General features: G+C 33.1%; 1 protein-coding gene across 2 annotated transcripts in view; it reads right to left on the reverse strand.

Annotated features, from left to right (window-relative positions):
- Positions 1-3,296: 3,296 nt before the first annotated feature.
- LOC122025083 (protein MICRORCHIDIA 7-like) overlaps positions 3,297-16,402 on the reverse strand; it is a 28,211-nt gene continuing 15,105 nt past the window's right edge. Inside the window, exons 13-20 of one of the 2 annotated variants that reach the window (XM_042583844.1) lie at positions 14,390-14,441; positions 14,200-14,311; positions 13,958-14,028; positions 13,322-13,788; positions 5,296-5,402; positions 5,141-5,216; positions 4,005-4,127; positions 3,297-3,651 (exon numbers count right to left, since the gene is read on the reverse strand). In XM_042583844.1, the coding sequence (XP_042439778.1) occupies positions 3,601-3,651; positions 4,005-4,127; positions 5,141-5,216; positions 5,296-5,402; positions 13,322-13,788; positions 13,958-14,028; positions 14,200-14,311; positions 14,390-14,441 (1,059 nt within the window). In that variant the 3' untranslated portion in view covers positions 3,297-3,600. Of the gene's footprint in view, positions 3,652-4,004; positions 4,128-5,140; positions 5,217-5,295; positions 5,403-13,321; positions 13,792-13,957; positions 14,029-14,199; positions 14,312-14,389; positions 14,442-16,402 lie in introns of both variants that reach the window. The other variant, XM_042583843.1, reaches the window with a different exon arrangement.

Genomic DNA, 16,402 nt, shown 5'->3' on the forward strand with positions numbered 1-16,402 from the left:
TAAATCCGATTAATATACATTTATAATATATAAAATTTATAAATATGATTTATATAAATTAATAATATTTATTAAAAATTTTAAAATTTTAATATAATTTATAAATAATTAAATATGATTTATTAATTTATTAATATGTATAATGTATTATATGTTTTTTAATTTTAAATATTTTTATATTTTTAAATCTGATAAAGTGATAAATGATAATATTTATTATAATTTTAAATTTTTTAAATATGTTAATATATAAATTAATATTTAATATTATTTATTTAAAAAAATTAAATATATTATTTATATATTTAAATATGATTATATAAATTAATAATGGTTATTAGAATTTTATATATAATTTTATATATTTAAATTTGTTTTATATAAATTAATAATATTTATTATAAAAAAGATAAATTTTAAATATATTTAATTGGGATCTTAATTTTATTAGGGTTTATGAACTCAACCTTATTATTAAAATTATCCCCGTTAGGAGTTAGGAATTATTTTAATTTATTAAATCTAAAAATAATAAAAAAAAGCTAAAAAGGGCGTCTCTTTCGCGAGTCTCGCGACTCGCGTGAAGGCGCGGACGGCGGACGCCACGGGCCGCCACCGGCGGCTCGCGGGAGGGCTCCGGCGCTGCCGGAAGCTTCGCCGGACGCGTACGGCGCGTCCGGCGAAGCTTCCGGCAGCGTCTGACACCTGCGATGCATCGGGTGTTGCCGCGACGCAGATTTGAGAAACAAAAAAACAAAATGAACGAAAAAAAAACTTATCGGAAGCAACGCGATCAGGGAAGATCGAAGAGCGGGGCGATGAAACAAACGAACGCTTGGCAAATACCTAAAACTCAGGTTTAACATGCCTTAAAAACTTGGCCCGCCGAGGACCGCCTAGGCGGCCCAGCCGCCTAGGGCTTCCGCCTCGCTGGTTTCCGGCGCGGCATTCTACCGCACAGTGCCTAGGCGGCCGCTTAGGGCGCAATTTCGAACATTGAACACACCCCTAGAGTTTAAGGGGGATTTACGATTACATAAAACAACTAGAGTTTATAATTGAATGAGTTTTCAATTAGATGCTCTTATATATTTAGATGAGTACCGTGTTAACACTCAAAATGCACAAATCTTCTAAAACAATTGAGGGATTTAGGAACGTAATCGTAAATTTCTTAAAAAGTTTTATGTTTTGTCACATCAAAAATTAAAATTTTACTTCTTTTAAAATCCACTCTCTATTATCATAAAACCTTTCTCTTTTAAAAATTTTATTTTATTTTAAATTCTCTCTTTATTCTTTTTCTACTATTTTTTTTATAAACCTGATCCAAAAATTTTAATACAGATTTATAATAAAAATTATAAACCCCACCTATGGAGTGGAGGAGAAATTTATATTAAAAGATTTAAGAGCAGAAGAAAAGTCAGACCCACCACAAAGAGACATAAAAAACACTTATTAATAATAGGTTATTTTGGGAAGAAAAAGTGAGAAATAAAAGGTAAATATACAAAGTTGTTTTAAAAAAATAAAATAATAAAATTATTATTATTAATTTTAGTAGATGAAAATGTATAGAATAAACAAATATAATTTATCTATAATTTTTAAAATTTAAAATAAATTTATATATATATATATATATTCATAGAACAATTCCAATAGAATTTTAAAAAGTTTATTTAGAATGTCTAATTTAAGTTAACCATAAAATTGGAACAAATTTATTGTGAGATTACTTTCCCCTTCACCCCAATTTCCCCCTTCCTTACCCTCCAATTTGGAAGTAATAAATTTCGCCGATTCTCCTCCCTCTCCTTAACTCGCTCCATAAAGGATCAATTCGACCTTTCCTCTTATTTACCTTTCCCTCTCCTTCCCTCACCCCCTCCCAAACAGAGGCTTTATAGAGAAGAAATAGGTTTCGTCTACTGCTCACAGTGGCGGACAATCAGACGGTGTGGCTGGACAGGCGGCGACGGAAGTTGCAATAGTGGCTGCCAGAGACCATGTGCGGCGAGATCGGGTCGATCAGATGGCTGCGCGCGGCTACCAATGAGCAACCGCAACCGATGGCTGTGGAACGCGGCTAGGTCACGAGGAGCAACTACGGGACGGCAGCGTGCAATTCCCGAACAACTACAAGTAGCGACAACGAGCACACGACGCAGGGCAACTGAGAGAGCTCCAGAGAAATCGCAGGGACGGCGCCGCGCCGGAGCAGGAAAAAGTTTCAAAATTAGTATTTTTAGGCATCATTGAATTTCAACCCAAGTTTTCTTTTAACATAAAATAAAAATATTTTTTAAACCAAAAAAGTGAAATATTGTTATTAAGATTCTCATAAATCCTCTACTATCATTTTTTTTTCCTAACAATGATGGCTAAAAAATGTTCGATATAAAGAAATTAAAAACATTGTTAATAATAATATTAACAATGTAACTAAATAATTTATTATTTAAAAAATATCATTTTAATAAAAAATAATATTGTTAATAGTAACTAGGGTGGTAAATAAATCAAAAAAGATAAATTTTGAGTTGTTCAAATCTGTATAATAAAATAATCATGTTAAGTCAAACCAAAATTAATCAAATTGTTAAATAATTATTTATGATTTATTTTTTATAATTTAACTCAAACTTAACTAAGCTTGGTTTTTCTTATTTATTCATTTTAAAAGATAAATATTAATTCAGAAACTTTGTTCATGAATACATTCTTCCCAATTCGTATTAATTTATATATATATATATATATATATATATATATATATATATATATATATATATTCAAATTTATTCATTTAATTTAATAAAATTTCTATATTTAATTAATCTTAGATATATTAAATGAATATAAATAAACTCTTGTAGAACCATGTTCCTACTAATACTTTATCACAATTTCTGTTCCATCTCTTGCAGAGCCCTAGTCCACTTTTTTTTTAAGATCAAAGAATGATCCACAATGTAATTATAAATTACGATCACGGACATAATTAGTTGTGATCTCTTCTTGGATTACCTACCCACCTAAGTTATAATTTGAATCAAGATAGATAATCAAAAGTAACCCCTCGCTCAGCACTCAACAGCTCAGTCACCTACCCATCGCCAGTGACCTCCGATCATCCATCTCTTGCTCTGGATGGATCCAAGAGAAGGTTTTTCTTATTATAGTAGACCAGAGAATCCTTCTCTTGCTCTCTCCTGCGACAGAAGACAAACCATATTCCTACTACTTTGCGCTACCTGAGCGGATTAGGAGCCCAATGAAAGAAAACTTGGTACACAAACTTTGTAAACTTTTTTCTGTTGGGTAGACTGTACTACTGATGTTTAAGTTCAAAGAAAATTACATGACAAATATTACTAAGGAACCCCAGGATGTGTTGAAAATGGCCATCTGAGTCAAGGCTGCGACGATGGCTACTTTCCTGATGTGTTAGTAGTTACAAGTTGCTCGATGAACGGTTGTGTTGGTAAGTTGCTCGACGAATGGCTGTGTTGGTCTTGAAGCTGCTGAGAAATGCTCGTGCAGAATAAGATAGAGTCATCGTTAGCCGTCTGCATCTTAGCATTTGTGACTGTTTTAACTCTTGCTCCTCTTCTCCATCAACTCTTGTATAGTTCGAGAGGCATCCTTCAGATAAGAGTCGAACATGAAAGATGATCGTTTGAGATAAAAAGAAATTTGGCAGATAAAAAAATAGTCAAACTACTCTTTTATCATCAAAATAAAATTAACTAAATATGACCAAAGAGAGTTTTTGTCATTGAGAAAAGGCCAACAAGGCCCTATTTCTAGAAATTCAGAGTAAAAAAGGAATCCAGTTTACCTTTCAAACATTGTTTTCATCAAAAATTGCTGGAAAAATATAATGCGGAACAATGACAACCAAAACATATTATTATTATGAATAGTGTAAAAAATTAACGTAAAAAAAAACCTAACACAATGGAAAACATGCTAAAGGTTGAATGGTTCCCTCTCACCTTTAATTTGTTTCTCAAATTCTCTTCTTCTTTTAGTCGCCCGTTTCTTTCTTCTGCAAATACGTCAATCAAAGCATCTTGTTCTTTGTTTGCCTCTTCCAACTTTTGTTTTGCTACTTCCAGCTGGTATAAGATTCAAGCAAAAGCCTCTTAGCCTTGGGGAAAACCACACAAATAAGCTAAATGAAGATAGGTACAACAAAAATCTGAATATATACAGGAACCTATAACCAGATAAATATAGATATTATTAGAATGACGGGGGATTTTATTTAGCACGGTCCATGCAGAAATAACTCACAAGATTTTTATTAAAATTTAGTATCTTAGAAGAGGTTTTGGAGTCCTTTATAAAGATTGAAAAGACTTATTTTCAAAAATTAATCTATTCCCTAAACAATTAGTGAATATATGACTAATCCCTAAATAACTTGTTATCATAAAATATAAATTGCCTACTTCAAAATAAAACCTTATGATTTCGAAAAAAATTTATAAAATTTTAACTTCCACCCCACATATGGGATAAGGCTTGGTTGTTGTAGTATCGAGTAACTTATCTTCTAAGTGCAATACATATGGTTGGTGTATGAAGGGCTATGTATATTTATTAGAAATTACTAATGCTTCATGAATCATGGTTCACAATTATGGTTACTAGACTGAAAATTGATAATAATACATATATATCATAAAAATCCCCATAGCAAGCACACTAACTACACGCAGGCTTTCTTTTAATTTGACAAGAGGAATCACAAACAGATGAAATTGTACGTCCAGATCCTAAATATAGATCCTCCCAACACTATATTATTGAAGCCCTTTTGTGTGGTGCATAAACATGATGTTAAGATTACTTTGAACGCCCAGAAGAAACTGTAATTGTAGTTCACTTTTTTAAGAAAATTTAAATCATTCCAATGTAACAAGTAGCATGTTTGGTTCAACCAATAATACAGAATTGAATTGGCCCAGGGTTTAAGGAAAATCCATCAATTTCTGTTCTTTTAGATGCATTTATGATGAATAGTATCTACTCCCTAAGCATATATCATCCATTCGCAGCCATATCAGGCAATTATTTCAATTTGCAGTGCAACAAAAGCATGTAATTTAAAAAAGGATGGTCATACCTTCTCCTGTAAGGATTTATTACGGTCCCTCTCTTCCTGCAATTCCTGAGATGCTGATTCTTCCATCTTTTTTATTCTAAAAGATGACTTACTGGAATTAATTTATGACAACAAAAACATCCCAAGACCGATAAACTATTGATATTTAGTTATACCTTTTCTTGAGTTCCTCATTTTCATCTTTTAGTTGCTTAATAATAGAGTTCTCAATATTTAGCTCATTTTGGACAGTGACGGTAGGGGACAACACCCGTTCAACAGACTGTAAGTGAAAAGAAAAAAAAAAAAAATCAGTTTTTTCATACAACTTTATGAAACTATTTAGTAAGGATGTTGCACAGGTTTATAGAAATCTTTTATATATATATATATATATTCTAGGTTATTAAGAAGAAAATGAAACAACTCAATAATCTAAGGATGAGCAGCTATAAGATCAGACTTTGATATATCATGGAACTATTATTGTCTGCTAAAAAGATGTGAATAAATTCATTAAAGAAAGGCAGTTCAATGAACTAGAAACAGAAAGAACAAATTCACTGTAACATTTAACTTGACTGAAACATGAGATCTTGCAGGAAGGGGAACACAACACTGAAATTGCCCAAGGATTCTCCTTCTCTCTTTAAGTATATGTCAAAGGAATTATAGAAATTCATTTCTATCTTATTTGATGGTCCTTCAATTGGAAGAAGGGCATTTATAGAAATTAAAAATGGAGCAGCCTATAATTAGTTGCCAAATTCAAAACAAAATTGAAGGAAATTCCTGATATTTCACTCTTTCATTAACTCAAAATTACCAAAGGGCTAAGCAGCTAAAATATTGTCATCCCCATTGTGATGGTAAATGCATTGAGCTTATAAAAAATTTAGGTGTAGTTGGGTTCGGTCTCATACTATATATGTTTAGGATTTTATTATGTCTAGATATACTAATATATACCCATGCATGTAATGGTTATCATATATGATGTTTACAATATTTCTTTCTTTAAATTCTGCATAGTATTAGAACCCTCTTCTATCATTATGTTTTTCCATAGGGGGAGGCCACCAGCGCCACTGGTAATGACTTCCCCTTGTCTCATCATCCACTCTCCTCCCCTTGTCCTATGTCTTCTGCTTTGGGTACGATCACTTCTCCATGCCAACTCCTAAAGTGCAACCACCCACTCACCTATATTCCACCATGCAAAACCCAGCCTCAACTTGTCATCCATGTGATGTGTTGCCTACGCACACACCTCTGCTTGTGTGCCATCCATGATACTTAACTGCGGCACCTCGAGATATCTGCCACCACCTGCTAAATGTGTAAGCCTGGATCTGATTTGCCACGTCTAATTGGCACAAGTGGGCATCCTTTATGTTGTGTTTCTGTTGGTGTAGCTGTCTTTGTCCACCATCCACATCTACCAACGACACCAGCATCCCACATCAAGTGCTGTCCTCTATGAACATCTCTGTGTCTGCTTCTTCCTCCTGCAGCTGCAGATCCAATGAAGCTACTGATCTCCCACTTCTTCTCTAGCAACAGAGAAGATCCAGATCTCATCATTCTTGCACTTGATACTAGGTTCCATGTCTCTTTCCATCACTTCCTCACATGTGATGCCAGTGGAGCCAAGATAGTGCCACTCTCAATTCCAGCAACATGGCTAGCTGCACCTGTCAGTAGTGCCTCACCCTTTTACTTGGTCTACAGATTTCCAAGATATGGGCCTTTGTCTCTTTTGGAACTAGATTTCTCTCAACTTATTTTTATAGTTGGCAGCAAAAGGTGAAACACGCCCTTCTAGAGTGGCCCCCCAGTATATGGAAGGGAGGTAAATCATAGGGGGTTTCACCCGGCAACAGCATCACATACAAGGAGGGGTTGAGGCAATCAGCAAGGCATTCCGCACCCGTTGCGAATCAATCTCAGGCCTATTGGCAGCAACACTCTTACATGAACCAACTGCGCCAACCCGTGGGGACTACGTATTTTTATAGTTGCATCCATTGGAGATAGTCATTGGAGGATTGATTAGCGTTGGCTCACATGGAAAGGCAAAGCATCCTCTGGCCATGACTTATCAATGCCTCTAGATTCACTTCACGTAGTATCGCTTTCAGCCACTTTTACGGTCAGCCGCCACATACGATGTTGATCCTCTTGTCTTCTCTGTAGTGAACTCTCTCTTGATTAAAGATACCATATACATATTCATCTTATGATGCTCCCTAATCAAAACCTTTTCCTTGTTAATCCAATCCCTCAGTTTTGCCCTTGTTAATCCTAGCTATTGGATCATATCTTGGAATGCTTTAGAATCTAATATCGAGTTGGGCCATTTCAGTAAATTATCAAAATTTGATACCAATTGACAACAATAATCTCTCATGTATCACGTGTGTCGATCAAGTTAAAAGTACCATGTCATGCCAACTCAATACCTCTTTGGCATGCTAGTGACACGCATCAAGAGAATTCCAAGTAATATTTCTTATTTTTTTATAATTTATATCTACACAACACAACGTCAAAATTGTGCCATTCTAGATGGATAAAAGATCCAACATGAATTGCTTTAAATATTCTAGATGAATAAAAAGTCCATTATGAAGAGGAGCCTTGGCGCAACGGTAAAGTTGTTGCTTTGTGACCAAAAGATCACGGGTCCGAATCCTAGAAACAACCTCTTGCAAAAAACAGGATAAGGCTGCGTACAATGGATCTTTCCCCGGGATCCCATATGACGGGAGCTTCGTGCACCGGGCTGTCCTTTTTTTTAATAAAAAGTCCATTATGGAACATTATTTTAAATCGTTCCAGATGGATAAAAAGTGCAGCATTAAATGTGATTTTAAATCACTCCAGATAGATACAAAGTCCAGTAAGGAATATTCTTTTAAATCTTACTCTTAACTATATAGCTATAATCTCTTCTTCTTTTGTTTCATCTTCTTCTTTCCACTTCCAATTCGCCATTAGCATCATACACAGCATGTCAACACAAAACCCAAATCAAATTATTCCAATCAGAGACAAAAACTATAGCACGACTTAAAATTGATACTTATCCATCTTCCTCTTGTTCTGCTCCTTACATTTTGTCATTCTCATATTCTTTTTTTCTTAGCAATTTATCTCTAATGAAGAATTGGAAAGACAGTCTCATATCCTCATTTTGCTACTTATAGCAAAGGGTCAATATGTTTTTCATCTCTAATCAAGACTAGAAAATGCTCAATTCGCGTTTTTCAATGTTTGACAAAGGCCTCGAGTATATTATCCATCACTAATGAAGACCTAAATAAAAATGTAATATCCTCATTTCAAATGTCTAAAAAAGGATGAAGCATTGTTATCCATCTCCGGTGAAAGTTTGAATATAAAATAGCTTATTTTCATTTTGTTATTCCCAACGAAGTGTTGAACTATGTTATTCATTTTGTTCACCAAAACCATTGAGTTATTTCCGATTCCCTTAGTTTATTGTATGATGTTATATGCGCCACTTTAAGGAAAAGCTCATTCAAGATACTTGTTCTTAAGATCACTTTTCATCTTAGTTTCATTTTATATGGTCCGCTTCAAGGAGAAACCCACTCGAAATACTTCTTCCAAAATACTCCTGCTATCTTTACTTAATACAAGGTTTAAAATCTTGAGTCATCTTAGAGTTTCGGCTTTTAAGAGTGAATCAAATTAAATTTTATCGTGTATTATAGGGTACTGATTGTCAACACATTTTGGCGGCATATGATAGTCAAAGCATGTCAAGATGCTTCAGATGAGGTTTACTTATGTAATTCTCCTTCACTTAGATTTTCTAAGTTTACAATTAGTAGTTGAAGTAAAAAAAAGTTATTTAATTTTACTTCAATGTAAATCGAGATGAATTCATATTAATTTTCCTCTTATAATCTTATTGTACATAACTTAGTCACTTATAAAATACAATTAGGAATTAGAAATTTTATATTAGAATATTTAAGAAATAAGCTATAAGAAATACCAAACATTACTTGAATCCATCTTGACATATCTTAAAGTGTGTCGAGGATTGCCCACTATTGGCACAACAAGATACTGGAACAATCGAAAATGGAGGCACATGATAGATTATCTGAGTTTTAACAATTTAGCAAATCGATACATTTTGACCATGTCATCCTATACTGGATGGCATTTCAAGCCATGGCTTCATTTCATCCTTTGTTCTCCTTTTATCAAAGTTATAGTTGGTCTAAGATTGAAGATATCATCACCTATATGCTCCACTATAATTATAGGTTTAAAAATAAGCAATTAAAGCGTACATTGATCGCATGCTTTGTTAATTCCCTAAGTTTTATTTTCTTTGCATGCTTTGTTAATTCCCTAAGTTTTATTTTCTTTGCATGTGAATATTATGTTTTGGTTTAACTCCGCCCATGACCGGTCCCAAACTCAGATAAAGGAGGATGATTGCATTAGGTTATCAGCTAATGTTAAAAGTATGATAAATGTTCAATGAATGGATCATTAAACTATTGTGTTAATGTTAGGTTGTTCCCCAGAAGGAACGCGTTGCAAGGTCCGACTGTAACGTCTCAGCAAGGACCGCTACATCTCCAGAACTCGAGTGTAGTACTAAATATACAAGAGCAAGGTTCGCTATATCTCCAGAACTCGAGTGTAGTACTAAATATACAAGAGTTCGCGTTGCATCCGACTGTAACGTATCGGCAAGGACCGCTATATCTCCATGAGAACTTGGGTGTAGTGTTAAATAGGTAAGAGTTCTCACATCATAGGTTGGATAAGAACAAATATGATAGGAAAACTAATAGCCTAAGATTTGAAATATGAAACATAGGAACTCTCAATGGAGGTAGTAGATACAATTATTAGGAGAAGAATTAGTATTTTATGCATACAAGAGACAAAATGGGTAGGTGAGAACGCAAAGATGCTACAGAACTCGGGTTTTAAGTTATGGTACATAGGAAAAAGTAAAGCAAGAAATGAAGTGAGTATTGTTGTAAATAGTTCGTTAAAGGATGATTGTAGGAGTAGTTAGAAAAGCGGATAGAATTATAACCCTTAAGATAATAGTGATCAAAGAAACTATGAAAATAATTAGCGTATATGCACCGCAAGTCAGATTAGATGAAGCCACCAAATCAAAATTTTAGGACGACTTAGCTGAAGTATTACAAAACATTCCGTCAAATGAAATGATTTTAATAGGAGATAATCTAAATAGTTATATCAGAGTGAAAAATAAGGAATATAAAAGGGTGCATGGGGGTTATGGGTTTGAATGAGAAATGAAGAAGGGAAAACTATATTAGATTTTGCAATATCATAAGATTTTATATTAGCTAATTTTTTAAGAAAAGAGATAAACATTTAGTCACGTTCAAAAGTGAAAATGATAAATCACAAATTGACTTTCTTATAATTAGGAAGAAAGAAAGATTTATAAAATTACAAGTCATCCCTGGAGAAAACTTAACTACCCAGCATAGCTTAGTAGTGTTGGATATACGTCTCAAGTATAATATCAATAGAAAGAAAATATATATGATTCTTAGAATTAAACGGTGGAAGTTAAAGGATGGGAAGCAAAATATATTTAAGAAAAAGGTAGGAATATAAGAGCATCCACATCAATATCTAAAGATTTTACTCTAAATTTTGGATAAGGCAGTTAAAAAACCTTTGCATCAGATACCTTATCTATTCCCTAAATTTTACATTTATGAATAGTACTTCTCTAAATTTAGGGAATGGATTTCATTCCCTAAACATTATAAAGGAGAGAACAAATAAGAAAGTTGATATAAAATGTAGTGAAAAGTGGATATCCAAATTTAATAAAGTAACTTTGTTACCCTAAATTATACATTTTGGATAAGGAAGCTAGTGTGCATGCTCTGAGTATTAGGTGAAATATATGATGACTTTAATACGACATGAGATAAGATGGTATCAAACTTGAAAATAATAGCTAAGAGGATACTTGATGAGTTAAAGGGGCGTGCACCACTAAATAAGGAATCTTGATGGTGGAATAAAAAAGTACAAAAACAGTGAAGGATTATATATTTGTAAGAACGAGAAAAATTTTAAAAAATATACAATAGACAAGAAAGAGGCTAAGAAAGTAGTGAATGAAGCAAAGAATGAAACTTTTGAACAATTATATCAAAAGTTGAATACAAAAGAAGGGGAAAAAATATTTATAAAATAACTAAAGTGAGAAAAAGGAAAACAAGAGATCTTATCCAAAATAAATATATTAAAGATAAATATAATAGGGTACTAGTAAACGATGGAAAAATAAAAGAGCGGGAGAAAAGGTATTTTCATCAACTTTAATGAAGGTTTATGTGATCAACTAAACTTAGATAATTTAATAAGTCAAATGAGTATAGAAATTTAAATTTTTATTATAGAATTCAAACTTCAGAAGTAGAACGAGCTTTTAATGAGATGCACAATAGAAAAGTCGTTGGATCATATAATATTCGGATAGAGGTATGGAAGTGCCTAGGGAAACAACGTATTGAATAACTTACAAAATTATTTAACATGATATTGAAAACGAAAAATATGTCTGATCAATAGAGGGTAAGTACTCTAGTTCTCTTATATGAAAATAAGGGAGACGTACAAAATTGTGCAAACTATAGGGGTATTAAACTAATAAGTCATACCATTAAACTTTTAAAAAGTAATAAAAAAATATTAAAGAGACCACGTTGATCGAAAATCAATTTGAGTCCATGCCTGGAAGGTTGACAATAGAATATATACATCTTCTTATACAACTAATTGAAAAATATCGAGAGGAAAAACAAGATCTACATATGGTATTCATTGACTTAGAAAAAGTTTATAATTGAGTCTGAAGAGAAATTATATGGAGAATTCTAGAAAAGAGGCATTAGTGTAGCATATATTAAATTAATTAAGGATATGTACGAAAATGTAATGACCAAAGAAATCAGGCGGAGTAACTGAAGCATTTCTAAGAAAGATAGGGCTACATCAAGGATCAACTCTAAATCCCTATCTTTTTACCCTAATTATGGACGGACTCACTACACACATTCAAGACATAGTATCGTGGTGCATCTTGTTATGATATTGTTTTGGTAGATGGAATACGTGAAGAAATATAAACTAAAATCTTTGTGAGAAACATTAGAAGAGAAAGGTTTTAGGCTTAGTAGAATAAAGACAATATATGAAATTTAAATTTAGCAATATTAGACGTAATAAGATAATTGTTAAAATAGAAGATGACGAGTTGCGCAGAATCGAGAGCTTTAAATATTTAGAATCATTTTTGCAAAACGATAAGAGATTGAGAGAAATGCCTTGCATAGAATACATGTAGGATAATTGAAATTAAGGAGAGCATCAACTCTAAAACTTAAAGGAAAGTTCTATAAAACCGCAGTTAAACCTGCTATGTTATATGGAACTGAATGTTGGGCTGTGACTAGAGCACATGAACAAAAGATGAGAGTTGCAGAGATGAGGATGTTAAGGTGGGCATACGAGGATGGACAGAATAAGCAATGAGAGTATTAGAGAGAAAGTCAGAGTTGCATCTATTGAGAGAAAAAGAGACACGTTTAAGATGGTACAGGAATGTACTTAGATGACCAATAAATGCTCGAGTATCAAATGAGGAAGAGGAAGACCAAAAAAGGCTTAGTTAGCAATAATAAAATAAGATAAAATTTATTTAAGTATAGATGATGATATAGTAGGAGATAGAGTTTAATGGCGTAAACGGATCCATATAGCCGACCTCATCTAGTGGGATAAGGTTTTGTTGTTGTTATTGTTTAATATGGTGATATCTTAGTCCACATTTCTATTTCATGTAACAAGATAGATATTGATTACTTTTATGCTTCAGCTTAAGGGGAGTGTTGAATGTATTGGATTTATTGAGTGTAGTGGATTTAGTTCCACATCTAGATTAGAGTTTTATCACGATGGTATCATACAATATTTCCTTCCTCAAATTCTGCAAGATTGGATTGAAATTGATGGAAGCAATCTACCAATAATAACATACATCATGTCAACATAATCAAAGGTGAAATGTAGTATGATATTGTATGGCTATCAACCAGGCACAAAGTTTAAAGTGAAAGAGTTCTTAACTATAGAAATATAATTTACCTTTGTTTGCGATCTAGTAGTAATTCGTTGAATTCCGACAATTCCGCTAGTTGTATGACTTTCATGAGTTCCATTTTTGAAAGAATAGGAGGATGAAGACAAAATTGAACCTGTAGTTTTTTCAGTGATTTTTTGAGGAGAGCTCTTGCAAGTACTAGAATGGTGTGTTATTTTATCCAAAGGAACACACTCAGTCTCAGAATCACTTCCATCACTGACATCTCGGGTTCCAGGTGAACTTGATTGAAGCTCTAGGTTCTTAGTGCCTTTCTTCTTGCTGCCTATGGAACTGGCAAAATTTAGCTTCTTTTGGGTGCCGGATTCATTGGCCTTTCCAGTTTTACCACTTAAAATAGACTTATATCCCATTTTATGTGAATCACCAGATTTTCCAATATCAGTATTCGGAGAATTAGCCTTCTTTGAATGCTGAGATAACTGATGAGAAGATGGCTCTGGAGAACTGTCTGCTAAGGATGATCAACAACCATATTAGATAAAATACCATGCGTACTGGGATTATATGGATCTTGAGAGAGTGAGAAAATTGAGTTCAAAAGTAGAAAAAATGAATGTAAAAAAATTAATAACCAAATGAAAAGGTGTTTTTATCAAAATAAAATAAGATTTCATTACCTTTATCTCCTGACTCAATATTTTTCTTGTTAATCCTGGGAGCATAACCGATCTTATGACAGTTTGTAGCCCTGGATTCAAATTTAGTGTAGGAGAAACAATAACATCAATATCATATCCAATTCCTTTGGAATAAAACGTGCTTTGCAATGAGGAATCCAACAAAAATGTAAGAAACCTCTTAAAATTTATGAAAAGAAAAACACCACATTTTTAATAAAAGGTTGGCAAATGAGACAAACCAATATGATTTCTGCATCTGAACAAGTTTTGCTTCAAGTCTTGAAAGAATGGTTGTGCGTTCAAAGTCCTGCTTATCATGTGCTGGTTCAATAAAATTTGCCTCCAAGACGCCTATAGGCATTGCAAAAGATTTAAAAGGAAACACATATTCAGGAGAGTATATAAAAAAAAGGCATCTGAAAGAAGTACCTATAACTCCTCGTCCATCACTTCCAGCAGCAGTCCACACCCTCCAGAAAGGCTAAGCCATATTTACCAGATAATACAAATTACAAGTTGTTAGTTCATATAATTATCTTACATATCAGAATATGAAATGAAATCGGGCAAATATGGACTAGTCACCCTTGTGCAATAAGTCCACAATAATGAAAGAAAAGAAAATGTGTGAATGTTAGCATATGTCTGTGTTTAACTATGTCCATTCAATATGTTCCATAACTTGACAAATGAAGGATCGCCGCATTAATTATGGTAGAAAATTGTTGGTAGCCATGATCAAGTTAGTCAAGAATTCAGTGCATAAGACGAGTTATACTCTATGAATCTTGTGAATATACTTAATGGGTGAACAAATCCAACTTAGTCAGACACTTGCTTGAGCACATCTTCACATGCTGTAACTCTTCAAAATTGAAAATTCCTTAACCTTGTCGTGAATGAGGAAACTGGATGTTTGTCATCAGAAATCATGTTCATGAAAAATATAAAGGCCATGATGTTAAGCATTTTGAAACCAAAATATCTAAGGATATCTTTTGCTTGAAAACTTTAGAATTTACTAAGAAATTTGAAAATCAAATTTAACCATTCACAATATCAAGGTGATGTTAAAAAAAAAAAAAAATAGTACAGATGTGAGTGCTCAATGTGCAACTAAAAACAAGCTTATTTGAGATGGTTCTATGGCAAAAATTAAGGTTTGTCGCAGATTAAGATATGCAGATAGTTTCAAAACGTAATTTCAAAGATATTAATATTTATATTGGCAATTTAACATGTTTACCCAAATCATGCCATAAACAAGTTTTTCAGATTTTGTATAAAAATCATGTTTTGCCCAATACATGATTTTGTACCCTTCGAGGTGCATATTAACTTTGATTCTCAGGTATTCTCATTCATACATCTAATAAATCACATTATTAGATTGCATTTTAGGTCTTTTGCTGTAAAATTATGTTTAGGGAAAAAATGGTAATCAATATGCTTTTGTGCTGAAGTAATAATATTTTCCACACCATATAGGTGCATTATATGAGATTTAAAATTTCAAGTTGGCCCCATTTAGTGGGATAAGACTTAGTAGTTGTTGTTGTATCGGATTTTCAGTCTTCCAATTAAAGATCCATATGATGTTGTGCTTATATAATTTTCATACTTATTTACTTTGAAATATAAATATATATCATTGTTAAAAACGATCCAAGGAATAAAAGGTTGAGATGCGCCGGTCAGCATAGGTGGAATTTAGCGGCACCTGCCTCAAATCTGCAAGTGGCAACGACCTTGCGGAGGCTTCACGGCTAAGCGAAGTCATCGTGAGAGGCCTCGCCTGGCCGTGAGGCCTCCACGAGGTCACAAAGGCGCCATAACTTCACAAGCATAGCCGCGACCTTGCGGCGACAAGCCGCTGCGACTACCCGAGTTGTTTTTTTAAATTTCCTTTCTTCTTTTTCCCCTATTTCCATCTTTTTCTTTATTTTTTTCCCACAATTAATTCCTTTTTCTCTACAATTCTTTACCCTTCATCGTCAATAATTTTTTTTCCCTACTTTATTGTTAATTTTCTTCCCTCCTTCATTCATCCACAAGAGTAAATAAAGAAAAAAAAACTCTAACCTCTAAGATTTTTCTCCATCTGTCCACAAGGTTAACAAATAGAAAAAAAAAAAACTCTTCTAAAGATGGAGGAGACATATTGTCAGGAAAGATAAAAATAAATAAATATTATATAATTTCTAACCTTATAAAATATTCTATAGCTAATGAATTAAATTGTTTTATGTATAAATTTAGAATAATTTTAAACTAAATTCAAATTAAATCCACTTTAATTCTACACAATCCTGCCATGTCTAATTAGTGGACTTTACTAACCGTAAATTGACTTTTAGTGAATCCGCATCAAATATTTCACACGACAATCAAATCTTGAACTCAACATTTAACATCTCAAAAAATAACTCAATAGTAAAATCT

The sequence above is a fragment of the Zingiber officinale genome, chromosome 9B (assembly GCF_018446385.1).
Source record: "Zingiber officinale cultivar Zhangliang chromosome 9B, Zo_v1.1, whole genome shotgun sequence".
Taxonomy (NCBI): Eukaryota; Viridiplantae; Streptophyta; class Magnoliopsida; order Zingiberales; family Zingiberaceae; genus Zingiber; species Zingiber officinale.